The 20,987-nt window shown below is 37.4% G+C and overlaps 1 protein-coding gene across 3 annotated transcripts in view; it reads left to right on the plus strand.

Annotated features, from left to right (window-relative positions):
- Positions 1-20,987, plus strand: part of TNIP3 (TNFAIP3 interacting protein 3) — a 103,689-nt gene that overhangs the window by 9,525 nt on the left and 73,177 nt on the right. For 2 of the 3 annotated variants that reach the window (XM_011952694.1, XM_011952693.1), the window contains exon 2: positions 1,091-1,176. In XM_011952694.1, coding sequence (XP_011808084.1) covers positions 1,091-1,176 — 86 coding nt within the window. Of the gene's footprint in view, positions 1-963; positions 1,006-1,090; positions 1,177-20,987 lie in introns of those variants that run through there. The other variant, XM_011952695.1, reaches the window with a different exon arrangement.

Below are 20,987 nucleotides of genomic sequence, written 5' to 3' on the forward strand. Positions count from 1 at the left end.
TTGGTGGTCCAATTCCTTCCACAGTCCGGAAAGGCATTTGCTTTCATCTAGTAACTAGCTACCATGGTGGTAACAGATGATTTTTAAACAGCTGTCACAAGCTGAAAACAACACAAAACAAAACAAAAAGCCATCCTCCCACACTATGTATAGCCAGCTTGCCAATAGCTGAAATGAATCTTTCCTGGAGCATTTTAACAAATCTTTTTTCTTTTTTTTTTGGTTGTTGTTACAATTAAACAGAGAGGCATGAAACTCAGACAAACTGGCTTCATGTTTCCCATGTGCCTAACTCCTAAATGTTCTAATGGGGTCACAGCAATTGGTGGTTTCCAGATGCATTTAAAATGTGTTCATTGCCTGTAGGAATTGGCTTTTAAAGCATACACAAATCTTCAAATTCTTCAATCTCAAGATTCTACTGTAAGTCCCATGAGGTACTATGTAGTCTGTATAATGTTTGTCCACAGTTTGGTGTTTAAGTTGCACCAAACTTAAGTGCAACTTAATAATAAATTTAAAAAATGAGAAACAAATTCTGTCACAAGTACAGTTTCTTTTCTCTCTTTTTTCCGTTGTCCCATTACCACTTTCCTTGTTACCCTGAAAATCATAGAAATAAGCAATAACTCCTATTGGAGAAAAAGCTGTCATGAGCATTCTTCCTAGAAGAAAGCTGCTGGCGTCCTGGGGTCAGTAGGCACTCCTGGATAACTCATTCCTAGACTGGGGTTAATTAAACTACAAACATGTCAGTCTGACAACTTTAACCGTTCATGCTGTGTGTATTAGAATGTCTTGCTTTCTTTTACTTGCTCCTGGACAATTTCTCCCTGTCATGAGATTCTTCCTTAACTCACTGAGCCTGTGTTTATACCTAGTGTTTTACCTTTCATTGAAACTAGGCAGAAGGCAGGCTTGTGGTCTGTCTTCTCACGTCTGGCAGGGCTGAAAAGAAGACATGAGAATAAAAACATGGCTTTTGATGAAAAATGCATTTAACAGGTGGTTTTCTCCTTCGGTGACTGACATAGTTAACTTCCCTTGAGGTACATCTGAGACCCATGTCCTTCATATTTTTTTCTTTTAGATTCCATGTGGACGGCTCATAAACAAAAATGAGAAACAGGACGATAAACTGGTAATGTTCACCAATCAGTCTGAAGATTCTGAAAGGTAATAACAGTTTATTTGGAGATTATATGCTTCTGATACTAATATTCTAATTAGAGCACTTCTGCTTTGCAACAATGGTAGTGTATTAAGAGTAGAAGTAGAAGCTGTCTGGATGGAGCTGTATAGAACAGAAAAGGAAAAGATGACGGGTCACAGTACGGCCCATCTATCTGAACATATTTGCTTTTATTGCTATCCACAGGGCAAAAGTCATGGTAGGTTATGAAGATTATTTGATTTTTAACGTATTTGTAAATTTCCATTGACAAGCCTTGGTAGATGGTTTCTCTGTAATTGCACAAATTTGTCTCCTAGGAAACAACTGTATTCCACCAGTAAGGTGAAGGAGTAGCTTTATCTTTTCTCCTGATTTGCTTAATCCTTAGCTCACCTGAAGGAATGTGAGAGGAATGTGAGAAGTTTACTAAGTTCCTTATGAAAAAACATCCCTTACTTAGGCACTTTCCACATTCTATCAGTCTTTCAATGTTTTTTTTTAAAGCCTCATTCTATTTGTTGGTTCCTAGAGTTGTTTTTTTTTTTTTTTTTTTTTTTGTGGCACCTTTTACATGCAAGATATTGTGCTTGCTCCTTGCAGAAGAGGAATCAGATTCAGCCCCTGTCCTCAAGCTGCTTGAAGTTTAGAAGTGAAAAGTTATGCATCATATATGGTAGGATGTTCTGCCTCATGAAAGAGGCACAGATAAACTGTTCTTAGAAATCGGAGGAAAGTGAGATTTCCAGAGATTGGGATAGAAATACATGAAGTGGTTTAACCTAATTTCTGGCAAAGAGAAACTGGGGAGAAAGATGGAAAAACAGAAGGAAAGGCTATTCCAAGCTGAAGGCAGAATGTGTGCAAAGATGTGGTGGAAGTATAGTCATGTATTTGTGTCTGGATCAACTAACGGTTTGTTTTGGCTTCCGCAGGTGGTGTGTAGTGAAAAGGAAACTCAGTTTATACTCTGTCTTGAGTGAGAGACTAAATAGCTTCGAATTTATTCTACAGGCCAATATTTCTGTTTATAAAGACAAAACTTCTATTTTATGATACCTTTCAAGTGAAAGATAATTTAAATAAATAATAATAATAAAGTTCTTAGGCCAGTGGTTCTTAAACTAGAGTTCTCAGATCCTGTGTGTCTGGAGTCATATTCTCAGATTGTCTATGGGAATTTTTTCATTAAAAGAGGCCCATCTGTACTTTCAATATGAAAATCATGACTGGACAAGGGGTAACGTTAAGAATTTTGAACCAAGGATTTCCAATAGGCTACTCTAGCAATAGTGTTAAAAATTAATCGGAAAGGCAAAAGATCTGAAGTTCAAATAAATATAGAAATATTAATTTCTCCCATTCACCTCAATTACATTCAGTATCTTTAACAAGCATTTTAGCCTTTAATTGTATGTAATTTAGCATTTTCCTGTGCACTATACTTTATTATTCTATAACTGTGCTGGGTGTGTAAATCTCTCCTTGTCAATATGATTTTGCCTACCTCAACGGAAAGACCTGACATGCAGCAGAATATTCCGCCCGAAGACTGTGGGTCTACAATAAGCATTGATCTATTTTATATACATTTTAATAAAATATTAGTAAAATTGAAATTTACATCACAGGAGTCATTTGAGGATGAAGTTGTTACATTGACAACCTCTAAGATACTATAGGCATTACAGAAACAAAAAATATATGATGTGATGTTGAACAACTTCTACGAAAGATGATACCCATCCTCCTTTGGTAGCAGAAGCGTATGCTTGGCAAAATTTCACCATGTAGAAAAGGAAGAAAGGAAGGGAGGAATAAAGAAAGGAAGGGAGAAATCTATTATTTCTAAGACGTAGGGGCTATCCTCACCCCACCACCTCTCCACATGCACAAGCCATTTCCTTCCACATGGAGAATTCTGGGACTTTGTGTGAGCTCCTGAGTCCCATTCTCTTGCCTCCTCTCCACAGCCAGCAATGCATTTTACTGTTTAGTTCTATTTACCAATGATGAAAATTATGTAGAATTTAGTAGCTAATGTTTTTTCTACAGTGGTTAAAATTTTGTATTTTGAATAGAGAGGGTTAGTTAGGTTCTTTGATAGTAATCTAAAATGTTCAGAAGATGGTTTTCAAGTTGCCTTCTAGGGTGTATATATCCGGAAGTGCAGAATGAAGGATAAGGGATGAGGCAGTGAGGCAGTGGCCGCAGTCCATGTCTTTGCCTGAGGGAAGTGGGAAAGAAGAATAAAGAAGAGAGATGAGAGCAAACAGGGCAGGAAGAGAATAGTGAGCACCTGAGTCATCTTTCCCTCTATCACTCCTGAACTGACTCCTTCCTCATTGAAGTGCTTTAGGGCCTACGTATTGATATTATGGTTGCCACACTAGGCTTCCTTTCAAAGGAAAATAAAGGAGTGGAAGAAATAATTTTGATTGTCAGTGTGGGGGATTATCAAAGTAAACATGGTGTTTTATAGTTTTATATTTCCCTTTAACACAGTTTTGAAACATATTGTTATTATAAAAGCAATCCCTCTCAACATGTATGATCCTGGGGTCATCCTTTTTTCGAAGTACTCTTGTAATACTAGTTCCTCATTTTAATTTTTCTAAAGCAGGTGCTTTCCTGTCCTAACAATTATTGTAAGAAGAATGTCTTTTATTTAAAAAAAAAAAGGATTATGCATTCAGAAAATTATAATTATAACGTCGCCAGAAAAACTACTATAATTCATTTTAGCCTGAAGTAGACCTCATCTCAGAAGGATGAGATGAATTTGTGTTCTCATGAAGTGACCCTTTTACCTGGCATTAAACTCATTCACAACTGCAGTCACTGAACCTAATATTAAACAGGATCTAATGCCATCCGTTTTTCATGCCTTCTGGTAACGATATAGTGGATTTCAGATGTACTTAAGGAGCTCTGTGTCTTTCTTCATATTCAAATCATTCAAATGTCTTTATGTAAAGCATTGGTGGACATTAAGAAAATTAAACAATACTTCTGTCTTTTTTTCTCCATGTGAGTAGCATACTCTCTTCCAGATGCAACACTGAGCAGCCAAACAGCTGCTGGCTATTAAAAGTCCCTTAAAGTTCTATTTTTTTTTTGTCTCATAAAAGGAAGAGAAGTGTAGGAATGTTTATGGGGTGACAGGCAGATGTTTTACTTGTACTATGTATGTGGTAAATGAAAACTAAAATGATCTCTTTTATGATATCATGGGCATTTTTACAATTCTTTTGGCCTCTTTATTTTTAACCTCCTTCTTAGCTGACTCTAAATTTAACTCTTCTGGAAAGGCAGAAGAAAGAACCATTTATACAGTTACTGTAAGTTAAGGTTATCTCACACCTTTTCATAAAGACAGACATCCCTGAAAATGTATCTTCTGTCCATTCATATTGTTTTGTTAGGTAGAAGAGAATCTTATAGTTTGAAGAGCTAAATAAAAGTATTTTTCTTTTCACTAAATAAGCAGCAACACTGATGAATAAGTATTTTTTAATGACACATAAAACATCACAGACCAATCATAATTTTTTTCATAAATTTTACTAATTTATTTATTTGCAATTCAAATTTGTTAGTTTTTCAGAAATTACATGTCTTCAAACTGATAAACATCAAAGTCCCATTGGGTCTCTGGACAATAGACTAAGTTTCTTCTCTTTCCACATTAAGAAAGCAGTCTCTCAATCTTATTTATTTATGTGTAGCATATTAGATGAAATTACATTTTATTGGATGGATAAATTCACAGAGATTTGAGACAAGGAGCTTTGGGACAACTTGTGCTTTGAGCCAGGCTCATAAAGCACATTTCAGAAAAGCCTCTTCCATGCAAACACCACCCATGGGATAAACACAGATTTCCATATTCTGAGGCCTACCTTATACAGAATGTCCAAGAACATATTTAGAGTATACCTTTTGTTCTGTCTGCCTTTAATACTTTATGCTTGCATACACTCTTGGATTCAATGTAGAAATCACTTGTAAGGCTATTACTGTATGCTAGAAAGTCTTTGGGAGATGTTGTTGAAAAGAATACCAAATTAGAATTTTCCCAAGAATCAACTTAGCATTTTTCTGGGAAGTACTGGTACCAGCATAAAATTTGTGTGTCTAGAGATGGGAAATCACCCAGCTTTTACCTCAGTGGAAATGCCTTTGATAAAAGCTGTGGTGGCACGGAGCTTGCTTGGAGGTCTGTACGAGGCCCCAGGCAGGCCACAGACAACCTGCAGCCAGCTGAATGAATTTTAAGTCTGTTCTTTCTGTGTGTGGCAACTCTAAGGACTTGCTCTCTTTTTGCAGAAGGCTTCAGAGTTTATGCTGAAGCCATCTCCTCCGAGTTGATAATTCAATATACAGACCCTCCATGGCAGTACATTCCATTTCTGTGGCTTAAATTTGAAGCAGTTTCAAAGCCAGTTAATGTAATAGAAGGTATTGCATTAGCAAAATTCTAGTTTTCAGGGCAATTTGGAAATAACAAATTCACAACTCTCTGCTACTCTGACAGGAATTTGTGTAAATGTACTAAGTGAAGAAATAATGGGAAAAATGAAGAGACTAGAGTTTGGAAAATTCAATTTGGCTTTGGTTTGAATCTTTTTGTTTTTATTCCTTCACATAAATTGAAAATTTAAATGTAATACCCTCAGTGAGTTGGGTTTTCATCTCTCATGGGCTTCCACTTGGGATAATACTTACGTCTCTATTCAAATATAAGTTTAGAGAGTAGGCAGGTTATATTGAAGATTTGTTTCAAATACCTTTTTATTCCTCTTTTTAGTATTTTATATCATTTGCTAGTATTTATATTGACGTAAGACTCTAGCTATCACTTCATATTCTAAATGTTCTGCTCTGTTAGTTAAATTGGATCATGATTATTTAAATCACACATCACCCCTCTTTCCAAGCCAACTGAACTAGAGAATCATTTTTCAGTTTCACATCTAGGAAATATTTCTATGCCAAGGGTATTTCTGCTTTCCAAGCCTAGTTATTTTCATTGTTCTAACCATAGAAGTTCCTTTATTTTCTTTATATTACCAGATCAGGGCTTTCAATTATGACAGAAAATACCAGCGTACTAAAATGCAAAATAATATTTATTTTAAGATCCAAATCATTTGATGATTTCTCTTTTTTGTTTCATTTTTTTGCTGTGCTACATCATACTTTGTTTTAGAACACAACAGCGGGACTGAATTGTGTCCCCCTAAATTCACATGTTGAACTCCTAACCTCCAATGTGACTACATTTGGAGATAGGGCCCTTAGGAAGCAATTAAGGTTAAGTGAAGTCATAAGAGTGGGGCTCTGGTACAATAGGATTAGTGACCTCATAAAAAGAGACCAGAGAGCTTGCTGTCTCTCTCCACATGTGCACAAAGAAGAGGTCATTTGAGCACACTGCAAGCCTTGAAAAGAGGTCTTAGAATGAAACCTACCTGCTCACAAACTTCCCAGCCTTCAGAACTATGAGAAACAAATACCTGTTGTTTACACCTGGTCTATGCTGTTTCCTTATGGCAACTCAAGAAGACTAAGACACCTATTTGTGCAACAGGTATTTAGTAAGGATTTTATTTGCTTTTCTTATTGATCTGTAATGATTTCAGAGACTGTGTGAAGAAATTGGGCTTAAGCGGCTATTAATATCTAATAGGCATCTGGAAGTCCAAGCAATATATTAGAAGATATTCCCTTAGGGGACCACCAATACTTCTATTATTTAAGATATCATTACTAAACCTGGTGCAATTTCAGCTATTAAAAAATGTGCCAGAGAACAAGGACTTATTTTATCTCTATGTAATAGTAATTTTTCCTTTCTTTATTATAAATTATAATTCATTAAAGGATGGTGAAATACCTTTTCATCTGTGGGCTCAGGGTACCTCACACCTACCCTTTTGAACAAAGCTGATAGCAAAAGTTCTTATTTATTTAGAAGTGAGGATTATCCACTATCTCAATGACACCATTTAAAATCAGTATTGTAGTTAAGAGTGTGGTTGCTTGAGTCAGACTCCCTGAGTTCAAATCACACTTCTTAGGTAAGTCATTTAATCTAAAGCCTTAAAAATACTTCAAATTTTAACAATTTTCTCTTTTATTAGAAGCAGTCATGTAAAATTCAGCATAACGCTATACATTACCAAAAAAATGTGCCACCAACTAGTTTTCTACACTAAGAAATATACTATAAGAAGTACCTAGAATAGTTCTTGGCCTGTAGTAAATCTCCATAAATATTTGCAGAGTGAGTGAATAAAAGTTGCATAACTAAAATGATCAATAAAACATCAATAAAATAATATAATGGATATTTATCTTTTTCTATCTGGAATAAAAAAATAGAAGGTCTTGAATCTTCTGTATTTGTTTAATGGAGCTTCACAGATACACACATGTGTGGTATTTGTCATAACTTTATTGGTCTGAGTTTACAAGGCTAATCTGGAGCCTAATTATTTCCTCTGGGTTCACTATTCCTTCTAGGAATAATGCTGATTGTTTGAGTTCATTTAAGCATCCATTATACCCAGTGTGACTTCTTTTTTCTGACCACAAATGCGTAGCTTCTTCCCACAACTCTCCATGCCAACTATGTGTCCAATAATTCAATTCAATGTTGACACTACCAGAAGTTAGTACAGACCCCACAGGTTAAGGTCTCAGTCCCACAAGACTGCCCGCACTTCAGAGGCCAGTTACAAGTCCAGTGACCACCCGTACTTCTGACCAACATGCTACAAATTCAGAGGTTACCACAACCCCGTCCTCAGGTTTGGTAATTCATGAGAAGGATTCACAGAACTCAGGAAACACATGTTGCCAGTTTGTTATTAACATACAACTCAGGAACAGCCAGATGAAAAGAATCCAAAGGGTGAGGCATGGAGATGCTGTCACACAGCATCCTTGCCCTTAACAAATCTGCCATCCTCCCAGCACATCAATGTGTTATACCAACCAGGAAGCTTTCCAAATCTCCTTGCTCAAGAGTATTTATATCCATACAGAATCCAGTAGACTTAAGTTTTTTTAAAAGAATATTTACATCCCAATGTCCAGCTCCCTCCCCTTCCTGGAGATCAGGGAATGGTTCCTACCTTCTAATCACAAATTTGGTCTTTCTGGTGGCCCCGCCCTGAAGCTCTCCATGGAGTGCACCCTGACAGACTTCATTAGCATAAACTTAGGTGTGGTCCAGAGGACTGTATAGTTAAAATAACAAGAGACAGTCATTCCTATCACTTAAGAAATTCCAAGGATATCAGAAGCTCTGTGCCAGGAAACAGAGACAGAGTATATTTTTTATTATATCACACCCACTTGTAACAGCCCAATGGATTCTCCTTGCCTGTTGCCTAGACAAAGCCAATTTATCAAGACAGAGGAATTATAATAAAGAAAACATTTATTTCAGGCATAGCCAGCTGAATAAGAGACCAGTTTTACCCTTACTCAAATCAGTCTCCCTGAAAATTCAGGGATCAGGGCTAAGGATAATTTGATGGGTAGGGGATTGGGACGTGGGTAGTGCTGATTGGTTAGGTTGGAGATGAAATCATAGGGATTTGAAGCTGCCCTCTTGTGCTGAGTCAGTTCCTGGGTGGGGTCCACAAGACCAGATGAATCAGCTTATTGATCTGGGTGGCACCAGCTGACACATTTAGTTCAGGGTCTGTAAAATATCTCCTTTTGGGTTTTACAATGGTGATGTTATCCCTAGGAACAACTGGGGAGGTTTCAAATCTTGATGTCTCTGGCTGCATGACTCCTAAACCATAATTTCTAATTTAGTGGATAATTTATTAGTCCTATAGAGGCAGTCTGGTCCCCAGGTAGAAGGGAGTTTGTTTTGGGAAAGGGTTGTATGTTAGTTCATATTCATGCTGCTGATAAAGACATACCTGAGACTGGGAAGAAAAAGAAGTTTAATTGGACTTACGGTTCCACATTACTGGAGAGGCCTCAGAATCATGGCGGGAGGTAAAAGGCACTTATTACATGGCAGCAGCAAGAGAAAATGAGGAAGATGCAAAAGCGGAAATCCCTGATACAACCGTCAGATTTCATGAGACTTATTTACTACCACAAGAACAGTATGGGGGAAACCACCCCCATCATTCAAACTATGTCCCACTGGGACGCTACCATAAGACATGGGAATTATGGGAGTAGAATTCAAGATAAGAGTTGGATGGGGACACAGCCAAACCATATCAGGTTGTTATCATCTTTGTTTCAAAGTTAAACTATAAACTAAGTTCTTCCCAAAGTTTGGCCTATATCCAGGAGTGAACAAGGTCAGCTTGCAGGTTAGAAGCAAGATGGAGTCAGTTAGGTCAGATCTCTTTCACTGTCATAGATTTCTCAGTTATAATTTTTGTAAAGGCAGTTTCAAATTTTTGGTCTTCTTGTCTAAATTGCCCTCCTCTGTGTGGCTGCCATGCCCAAATCTGCAGGCTGGTTGTTTTTATTAACTAATACCTTAATTCAATGTTAAAGTAGTTAAATAAAGCATCTAAACATCACTGAAATTATGAAATAATACAGAGAGTAAGATTTAAAGATATATAGCATCTACATAGACTTTATTGCCTAATCTATTAACATACAGCTATTATAAATCATTCACTGACATATCCTGGTTTCTATGAAACTTTAATAGATTTAAACTTAACGGAATTTTCTTGATTTTCCTGGGACTTGTTAGTTGCTCTTTTTAATTTAGAAGTTTCTGCTTTACAACTGTCAACACTTAATGTCTATTTTATGCTTTGAGTAAAAATATGTCATTGATCATTGTTTTTTACTGATCTTGAGGCTTTTTTTCTGTACGTCTGAACAATTCTCTGAATATTCAGGGTTCCTTCTTCTTTCTTCTTCAATTTCCAGTCATTAACAGCAACAAATAAACAGCAACAAATAAACAGCAAATAAAACAAAACAAAACAAAACAAAGAACCCCAGATCACACATACTATATTTTCACTAATATGATCTTCCATGACTGTTTTCTTCCAATGAAAACATTTCCCTCTACCTGATCACATTTTTTTGCCTTAGCTCTTTGCCCTTTGGAGTCAATATTTGAACTTATTTCTATTTTAAATTGAAAAGTTGGCCTTTCAATTCATGTACAACTCCCATGAATTCAAAATTAGATAACTCTGTACCCTCAGGAACTTAGTGCAAGAAATAAAACATGGCTGGGCTCAGTGGCTCACACCTGTAATCCTAGCACTTTGGGAGGCTGAGGCAGGTGGATCCCTTGAGTCCAGGAGTTTGAGACCAGCCTGTGCAACATGGTGAAACTCCATCTCTATTAAAAGACAAAAAAAAGAAAAAATTAGCTGAGCATGGTGACACACACCTGTAGTCCCAGCTGCTGTTGTCTCAGTTACTCAGGACGCTGAGGTGGGAGAATCTCTTGAGTCTGGAAGGCTGAGGCTGCAGTGAGCTGTGATTACACCACTACACTCCAGCCTGTGTGACAGAGGGAGACCTCAAGAAAGAAAAGACAAGACACACACACACACACAAACACACACACAACATATATATATACACAAATGTAATATCTTAACACCTTTACATACATTTATATTTTAAAAGTCAGAGCAATAAATTTATGATAAAATTCCTATGAGGATAATGAATAATTTATAGATTATTTTTAAGGAACAAGTTGATTATCATCATATTTAACTTACCTGAGGATCAGGGAATAATAGCTTCTTCCTAATTGTGCTAAGGTGAGGATTAAATGAGATAACACATGAAAAGTGTTTAGCAAAAAGTTTATTTTGATTAAGACTTGCATATTCACCTACATAATCAACATGTCTACTTGAGAAGTCTAAAAGATATCCCAAGTAAGGGTCTCCTAAGACTAGTCTAAGTTTGCTCTTCACTTGGTCTTCTCTGTCTGATATTGTTTGGCTATGTCTCCACCCAAATCTCACCTTGAATTGTAGTTCCCATAACTCCCAGATGTTGTGGGAGGGACCCAGTGGGAGGTAATTGAATCATGGGAGTAGTTACCCCCATGCTGTTCTCATGATTTTGAGTGAGTTCTCACGAGATCTGATGATTTTACAAGGGGCCTTTGCCCTTTGCTCTGCACTTCTTCCTGCCACCCTAAGAAGAAGGTGCTTTTCTTCCCCTTCGCCTTCTGCCATGATTGTTTAAGTTTCCTGAGGCATTTCCAGTCATGCAGGATTGTGAGTCGAGTAAATCTCTTTCCTTTATAAATTACCCAGTCTCAGGTACTTCTTCATAGCAGCATGAGACAGACTAGTACACTGTCTCAATAAAGGACAACTTTATTATTTCCAGTTTCTTAATCTGAAAGAACTTGGAGGCACCCTTGAGCTTTTTCTCTCTTTCCTTTTTCCCTCCTACTGGCTGAATTCAAATTACCCCCAGAATACCACCTTTTCTCTCCACATCCCTCACTACCATTCTGTCCAAACCACAAGTATCCCTAGTCCGCATAATTTCAAGAACTTATTAAATGGTCTTGGTACCTTTACCCATGTTTCCCTACAGGCTGTTCTAAAGCCACCAACAAGAGTGATCTTTCCAAACTGTGTCACATCATATCCCTCCTTTGCTGAAAACCCCCATCCACTCAGAGTAAAATGCAAAGTTTTTACAATGCCCATGAGCTTCCTTGAGCTGGCTCCCTTTTACCTTTCCAGTGTAATCTGCTACAACTCCCCTTCTCACTTCCCCCACTCCAGCCTATTTTCCTTCTTGCTGTATGTTGGAAAAACCAAGCAAGCTCTAGCCTTAGAGATTTTGCACTGTCTACCTTTACAGGGTATGCTGTTTCCCCAATAAGCCATGTGGCCCATACTACACCTCCTTCACACCTTGCTCAATTGTCACCTTTCAATAAGTTCCACCTTTGATCACTCCATTTAAAATTGCAATTCCCATCTCCCCAGCTAACACCTCATAACCCTGATTCCAATTACATTGCTCTATATTTCTTCTATGACACCTATTACCTGTTAAAATGCTAACTAGACACAGAACTTCTACAAATGGGAAAGGGAAAAGACACACATAATGAAAAACCAGTCAAGAACCAGAGTGAACAATTATAGAAGATAAAAGCAAATGAATAATGAACATATTGAAATATGATCAATATCACTGGTAATTAGGATAATATAAATTAAAACAATGGAATTCTTTTGGTTGGCAAAAATATCAGTAACACCTAGGACTGACTTCAGTTGCAGGAAAATAAGAATTCTTACACATAGCTGACAGAAATGAAAATTATTGTAACCAATTTAGAAAATAACCAAGAAGCACTACTAAAAGTTTTAATGTCCATACCCTTGGAACTGACAATCTAACATTGGTAAATCTATTCTATATAAACAAAATACTAGTATGTAAGACTATATCTAGACAGGTATTTTTATTGTACCTTTATTGTAGTGACACCAAGAGGAAAACGTAATTAGAAACAACTTGCTATTCCATCATAGAGAAATGATTAAGTTGTGAACTCTGAAAATCTGAGACAGGTCTCAGTTAACTGAGAAAGTTTATTTTGCCAAGGTTGAGGATGTATGCCTTAGGAGGTCCTGATGACATAAGCCCAAGCTGGTCAGAGCAGCGTTTGATTGTATACATTTTAGGAAGATATGAGACATCAATCAATATATGTAAGACAAACATTGGTTCAGTCTGGAAAAGGCAGGACAACTTGAAGCAGGGAGGGAGCTTCCAGGGCATAGGTAAATAAGAGACAAACGGTTGCGTTCTTTTGACTTTCTGGTTAGCCTCTCCAAATGAGGCAATCAGATATGCATTTATCTCCATGAACAAAGGGGTGACTTTGAATAGAATGGGAGGCAGGTTTGCCCTAAGCAGTTTTCAGCTTGACTTTGCCCTTTAGCTTCGTGATTTTGGGCCCTAAGATTTATTTTCCTTTCACGAAGTAAATTTGGTCCATTCATAATTTTGAAATATTATTTGGCTATTTAAAATGATTAGAGCAATATGTATGAACTGATGGAATATTCAGAGAGTTTTGCATAAATGCAAAATAACCAAATAATTAGCAGAGTTATATATAATACAATATTTTAATATTAAATATTTAATTTATAATATATATTTATAATTTAAAAAGAAACAAAAATATCTTGTGTATTAGTATATATACACACAAATATATTGTATATATACTCTACTTATATTTGTATAAATACAGAGAAAAATATGGAAGAGTGATGTTAATACTAATTATCAGAGTAGAGTGGAACTGAAGGAAGCATAAGAATATTAACTTTTTTGTGTTCTCTAGTGTTTGCTTGTTAAAATGGGTGTATTTCTATAATATAAAATATCCATTAAAAAATAAAATGGGCTATTATTTGAAAATACATGGTCCAATAACCTGATAAATAAGTTTATGTATTATATCAGATGACCTAGATTGTTTTGAATGTTTTATTTTAATAGGTTTTTGGGGAACAAGTGGTGTTTGGTTATATGAGTAATTCTTCAATGATGAATTCTGAGATTTTGGTGCACTATCACCTGGGCAGTGTACACTGTACCCAATGTATAGTCTTTTATCCCTCACCCCTGTCCCATTCTTTCCCCTGAGTCCCCAAAGTCCATTGTATCATTCTTACGCATTTGGGTCCTCATAGCTTAACTCCCACTTATGCGTGAGAACATATGATGTTTGTGACTTGTTTTTCTAAGACCACCAGAGCGGGCACAAAAGAACCAGCGGGTAGGCAAGTGTAGGAGCAAAACTGCAAGTTTATTTTGGTAACCTAAGGTGTGGGGAAGAAGTCTGTCGGCCTCCGGCAAAGAAGGCCGACAGAGTCCCGCCCCCGTGGGGCTCTCAGGCGGGGTTCCTGCATCCTGACTTCAGTGGGGCTGGAGGAAGACCGCGTGGCTCACTGGTGGAGAGCGGCTTTTCTAGGAGTGGGAGGGCAATAGGCGGGGCACGGGCGTGTCAGGGGCGTTCCGCAGGTGCGACCAGGTAAATCTTGGTCTCTTCAGATTGACGTCACCTGGTGCATGCCCAGTTGGTCTGCACCTTCCTGGGTCGCGGGCTACATTTTCGCGCGCGCGGGAAAAGTTGGGAGGGGGGGGATGAAGAACCCAGAAGTGCACCATCTTGCCTCGGTTCGTCCAAACAGTTTGTTTTTCCATTCTTGAGATACTTCACTTAGAATAATGGTCTCCAGTTCCAGCCAGGCTGCTGCAAATGCCATTATTTTGTTTGTTTTTATGGCTGAATAGTATTTCATGGTATCTATCTATCTATCTATCTATCTATCTATCTATCTATCTATACCACATTTTCTTTATCGCCTCATTGATTGATAGGTATTTGGGCTGGTTTCATATTTTTGCAATTGTGAATTGTGCTGCTATAAACGTGCGTGTACTAGTATCTTTTTCATATAATGACTTCCTTTTCTCTGGGTAGATACCCAGTAGTAGGATTGCTGGATCAAATGGTAGATCTACTTTTAATTCTTTAAGGAATATTCGCACTGTTTTCCATAGTGGTTGTAGTAGTTTACATTCCAACAGCAGTGTAAAAGAGTTCCCTTTTCACCACTTCCACGCCAACATCTATTATTTCTTGATTTTTTTATTGTGGCCATTCTTGCAGTAGTAAGGTGGTTTTGCATTTTGGTTTTAACTTGCATTTCCTTATAATTAGTGATATTGAGCATTGTTTCACATTTGTTGGTCATTTGTATATCTTCTTTTGAGAATTATCTATTCATGTCTTTAGTCCACTTTTTGATGGGACTGTTTTTTCTTGCTGATTTCTTTGAGTTCCTGGTAGATTCTGGATATTAGTCCTTTGTTTGATGCATAGATTGTGAAGATTTTCTCCCACTCTGTGTGTTGTCTGTTTACTCCGCTGATTATTTCTTTTGCTGTGCAGAAACTTTTTAGTTTAATTAAATCCTATCTATTTATCTTGTTTTTGTTGCATTTGGCTTTGGGTTCTTGGTCATGAAGTCTTTACCTAAGCCAATGTCTAGAAGGGTTTTTCCAATGTTATCTTCTAGAATTTTTATGGTTTCAGGTCTTATATTTAAGTCTCTGATCCATCTTGAGTTGATTTTCGTATAAGGTGAGAGATGAGGATCCAGTTTCATTCTTCTATATGTAGCTTGCCAATTATGCCAGCACCATTTGTTGAATAGGGAGCACCATTTGTTTATATTTTTGTTTGCATTGTGAAAGATCAGTTGACTAAATATTTGGCCTTATTTCTGGGTTCTCTATTCTGTTCCATTGGTCTATGTGCCTATTTTTATACCAGTACCATGCTGCTTTGGTCCGGTCACTATGGCGTTACAGTGTAGTTTGGAATCGGGTATTGTGATGCCTCCAGATTCGTTCTTTTTGTTTAGCTTTGCTTTGGCTATGTGGGCTCTTTTTTTGGTTCCATATGAATTTTAGGATTTTTTTTTTCTAGTTCTGTGAAAAATGATGGTGGTATTTTGATTTGAATTGCATTGAATTTGTAGATTGCTTTTGGTAGAATGGTTATTTTCACAATATTTATTCTACCCATCCATGAGCATGGGATATGTTTCCATTTGTTTGTGAGTTGACCTAGATTTTTATCTCAATGCTTCAAAATAATGTGACATTTAAAATAAATTATATAACTTCAATATTGGAGTTTATCTAGGCAATTTCTTTAATTTACATATAAGGAAAATGAGATCCTCATGTACTAATACATAGCAGATTCTTGGTATATAACTGTTGAATAAATGAATGTGTGTATTAATTAATGTACAAATGAATGAGCTAAATAATTGCCCAAATCATAGCTAGTTGGTTAATCTAGAATACAACTCTTCTGATTATAGGTCCAGGGCTCTTTCCACCATGGCACAAGCCTGGAAGAATAACATGCAGACATGTATTGCGTGAAGCTAGATAGGCTTAGCTAGAAAAGTCTTACAAACATTCTAGCGCCAAATTTGCCTAAGGCAATAATCATGATGCTCATGCTGTAGAACCATATTTATGTTTTCTTTTTTTTTTTTTTTTTTTAGACGGAGTCTCACTCTGTCGCCCGGGCTAGAGTGCAGTGGCCGGATCTCAGCTCACTGCAAGCTCCGCCTCCCGGGTTTACGCCATTCTCCTGCCTCAGCCTCGCGAGTAGCTGGGACTACAGGCGCCCGCCACCTCGCCCGGCTAGTTTTTTGTATTTTTTTTAGTAGAGACGGGGTTTCGTCGTGTTAGCCAGGATAGTCTCGATCTCCTGACCTCGTGATCCGCCCGTCTCGGCCTCCCAAAGTGCTGGGATTACAGGCTTGAGCCACCGCGCCCGGCCTTATGTTTTCTTCTTAGAACACCTATTGTCTTTTATTTTGGGAGTTTTGTTTGATTTTGAGACGTACGTACAACATAATGCTTAAAAACTAATTTTAAACACATAAGATACAAAACAATGCCTAGTAACCAGATGTTCCACCCTGGAGCCTACTGCTCTGTAAGAAGCCAGCCATTGACCACACGCCATCTTGCATGGAACGCCCTCATGGTTTCTGCAGTAAGTCCTTCTGTGGTCCTTCCAAGCACTAAATAAAGCATCCGTATGGCCACCCAGTTGCCCCCTTTCATGGAACATTTGATTAGCACGTTTTCTGGACTTTCCTCACACCTCAAAACTTTCTTTCCTGTCCCCTACTCATCCAGACTCATCAGAAACATCCATTTACATAGCTTAGAGTCCATTCATAAATTAATCGTGGTTATTGCAGCCACCAAAGTTCCCCCTTGACCTTCAACTCCTACTCTCCTCCCCAGCACACAGTTCCACTTTTGCTAATATTCAGAGTATCTTACCAAAAAGTGACCTTTACTTTCACTCTCACCAAGCAGATCCAAAAAGCTAGTTTCACTTTGTGACACTTCCCTCTGGGTTTATTTCTGCCCATGATAAGTGATTTTCCAGTACAGTTTTGTTTGTTCTCTTAACAGACCCTGAACAGAGGACTTGAAATGGCCAGCTGAGCTGGGGTTCCAGAAATCTGCTGGATAAAAAGGGACAAAAAGCTCTCTGAGGAAATTAAAACAAAAATAAACAACAACAAAGAATCTGTTGAAAAAAAGATAGCCAAGGTGCCTGATTACTGGCAGTAATTCCGGGATCATTAAACCAATAGCTTTGGCAGTAGGTGTTTGCCACAGTTCTCTTTGAACTAGATGGTTCTATCATAGGAAAAGACAGCAGTTTGTTGGTGGTTACTAAAAGCACCATGGGAGCCCACTAGTCAGGGCATGTGTGCTTCGGGGTCTCTGTGAATCCAGAGACTGCCAGGGACCCCACAGCTGCCAACTGTCAAAGCTCTGCGTAAAGTTGAAAAACGTTGCTCAGAAGTGTGGAAAACCCCCTCAGCCTGACAAGTTCTAACTAGGTACAGTTTTGAGACATTGTGTCTAAATAAAGTCTACGGAGGGCCCTACTATAAAGTTTTTGAGAAATCTTGGACTGTAAATATTCCTCTTCTTAGTGGATTATGCAAAAGGGAATTTATAATTTTGTAGCATCTCTGTGGAAACTCTTCTGCAGTTGTCTCAGTGAACTCATTGTTCGGCATTCTCAGGTGTGGCTGATGTTACCTATTTGGGTGAGAACCAAGGCAAGAGGAAGCTCCTTTAGCATGTCTGTGCCCATTTGGGGGCAGTAAAGGAACCCAGTGAAAGTGGTCACAGTGTTGCAACATACAAAAGAAAGAAATGCCAAATGCCATCACAATATTGACAGGTAAGGGCTCTGCCTCTGACCATGGTTTTTGAGGGGACACAGTTCCCAAGGCAATGCTAGCTTGTGTAGTGCCTTTGTGTAACTGAGAAAAAGCACTCTTTCTTCTGGGCATATGCAGCCCCACACGAGGGCTCTTGACTGGGCAAGTAGAGAATGGGCTGTGTCCCAGCCTTTGCTCCTAAGCCAGGTGCTCTTACACAACAACCTACACAACCGTCCTCAGGTACCTACCCTGACAAGTTACCTACTCTGATGTCACTTGAAAAGATTAGGCTTCCTTGGTTTCCTTTCTTATCTGAGGGTATCAAAAGAATGATGTCTTTCTTCTGGGCATTGTGAATTTGTGTTTACATGATCAGCTTTCTCTTCTCCAGGCCATTCTTCTCAGGCTGCTGAAGCTTGGTGCGCACACTATTCTTAATTCCAGTGAAGAACAGAGGAATTTGGAGATAAAGATCAATTCGGAGATAAGCTTAATCTCAGATCTCTCAGCTTGTCATGGGTTGAAATCTTTAATCAACGGTTCCCAGGCGTCACTTCCTCCTCCCATTCATTGATCCCTGCTCATAACCAGGGCCTTTGAAGTCCTTGTTTTTCCTGCCCATCTACCTCTGCCAGAAAGAGGTATTTCTGGGCTAGAAATGTAGTAAGATTATTTCTTATAGACCTCATGTCCGACTTCTTTTAAGTGAAAACTGCTGCCTAAGTAACAACTAGCTTTACAGGTATATCTTGAAGCTTAGTGTGCTGTAGATATTATCGGTATTTTACTAACAGTTTCCCAGCTCTAGAATCCATCCCTTCCTGGTTCCCTGTAGTTGTATGGCCACCGTTTCTGTGAGTGTGTCCCTGTTTCCCTAAATGCTCTGGTTTTGTTTTTTGTTTTGCTTTATTTTTTGTTTCGAATTATCTATCCGCTCTCTCTCCTTGCTCAGTGCTTTCAACTGCACCTGCCATGTCACATCTGAGTTTTCTCTAGTCCTTTTGTTTGTTTGGTTGGTTTTAGGATTTCACTAAACTTCCTCTTAATTGTTTACAACTTTGTATCTCTGGCCATCGAAGAGGATCTATACCCTTTTCAAAGATCTCTTTTAAAGGTTTACACATTAAAGGCAGTCTCTTTCTCATTACCCTCTCTAATTCTTCATTTTTATTTAAAAATTTTAAATACCTCAGAGCTGTATGTATATTTTATGACAGCTCAGGCCATCATTACTTTGAAAGAACAGCTTGTTCTCATAACATATTCCATAATTTTGTTAACACTCTCTTTGAACTTATATTTTCCAGACACATAAACCAACTTTTAAAAATTTCACCTTGAGGCAACCCATCTTGATCATCTTCACTAGATCTTTCAAGTCATGTTTATTAAGGAACTTGAGGGTAAATTCACTATAAGTTTGTTTAGAGGCAAAATAATGCTACAATTTTTGTTGTTTTTAACAGAAACCTTGAAATATAAGCTCCATGTAAACAAGGATTTGTTTTCTGTTTTGTTCATTGACATAATATGCTAACCACCAAGAAATGCATCTGGCCCATAATAGTTGCTCAAGTGTTATTTGCCAAATGAATGATAAAATCTAGTCATCGAGAAATTTTGCACTGTAGGCTCTGTGAGAATGATTTCATAAGCAAACAATCTAAATGCTTTGTAAATCTCTTTGCAACAGAAAGTTTAGTCTATATATATCAAATCCATATGTTTTGGGTTATTTTCTTCTCTAAATGCAATTCTTTACAATGAAGGTCATGCTCTACTTTTCAGCCTATTCCTATAAATATGTGTATTTTCTCTGTAGCTTATTCGTTTTGCTTTAGCATTTTGGTTTGAAAAGTCCTAAAAATGTCATTGCTTACTTTCTTTTACAAGTAATTTCTAAAAAAAAAAAAAAAACAAGAATGAAACTTCTCCTAGTCAAGGTCCTTAAGAGAGAACAAATATTTATACTCACCCAGAAACATGTCTATTATCCGCATCCTCTAGTTCTTTTCTAGGATATATTTTTAAAAACATGACGAACATTTTCATAGTTACTCAATGTTTAAAATTGCCTTTGCCTGTAATATTGGTGAATCTTTCACATGTGTATTTATTCAGTCAAGCAAGATTTGTCATTACAGAAACTTTTCTTTCCATAGCGCAAAACACTTGAATAGTAGTGAACTTACACCATGACATTCCACTGCTCACTGATAAGGACTTTGACTTTCTTATATGGCTCTCCTTATTAACAAGAATAATACCAACAATCTTCATTTCTCTTTCATGGTGGCTAATATATTTTGAGGAGGATTTCTAAATTTGCCCCCAAATTTCTTCAGAATTCTTGGGTAATTCCCAGTTTTTTGTTTATGTTTAGTTTTCCAGCTAAGTTTGGAATAGATTTACATGTTAAAGATGATCTCTTTGTCATTACTCTTTTTGATTCATCATTTTTATTTAAAAAATTTAAATACTTCAAATGTATATTTTAGCTTGAACTTAGCTTAGGTGTTTTTTGTTTTTTGTTTTTTGTTTTTTTTGACTTGTTTTTCCTGTTTATTTATTTGTTCAGCATTTGTTGAGCCTTTGCTAAATATTTATAGTTATCTTTGGTATTAATGTATATTACTAAGCAATTGTTAATTTTTTCATATTCAAAGCTGTATATACTTTGTATCTCAGGTAATTTATAATTCCATTAAAAAAAGTGACAAATTCTTTGGTTTTTCCAAATCTCACTGGAATTTCACATTTAATTGTTATGATTTCTACTACATAGTCAACCACATACAATTACTTCCTATACCAATTCCAGAATTTTAGCTCTTTAGAACCAAATATTATATTCATCCATTTATTTTCTTACTTTAAAAAAAACCCTATACTGGCCGGGCGCGGTGGCTCAAGCCTGTAATCCCAGCACTTTGGGAGGCCGAGACAGGTGGATCACGAGGTCAGGAGATCGAGACCATCCTGGTCTACACGGTGAA

This window comes from Colobus angolensis, unplaced genomic scaffold (genome assembly GCF_000951035.1).
Source record: "Colobus angolensis palliatus isolate OR3802 unplaced genomic scaffold, Cang.pa_1.0 Scaffold345, whole genome shotgun sequence".
NCBI classification, from domain to species: Eukaryota; Metazoa; Chordata; class Mammalia; order Primates; family Cercopithecidae; genus Colobus; species Colobus angolensis.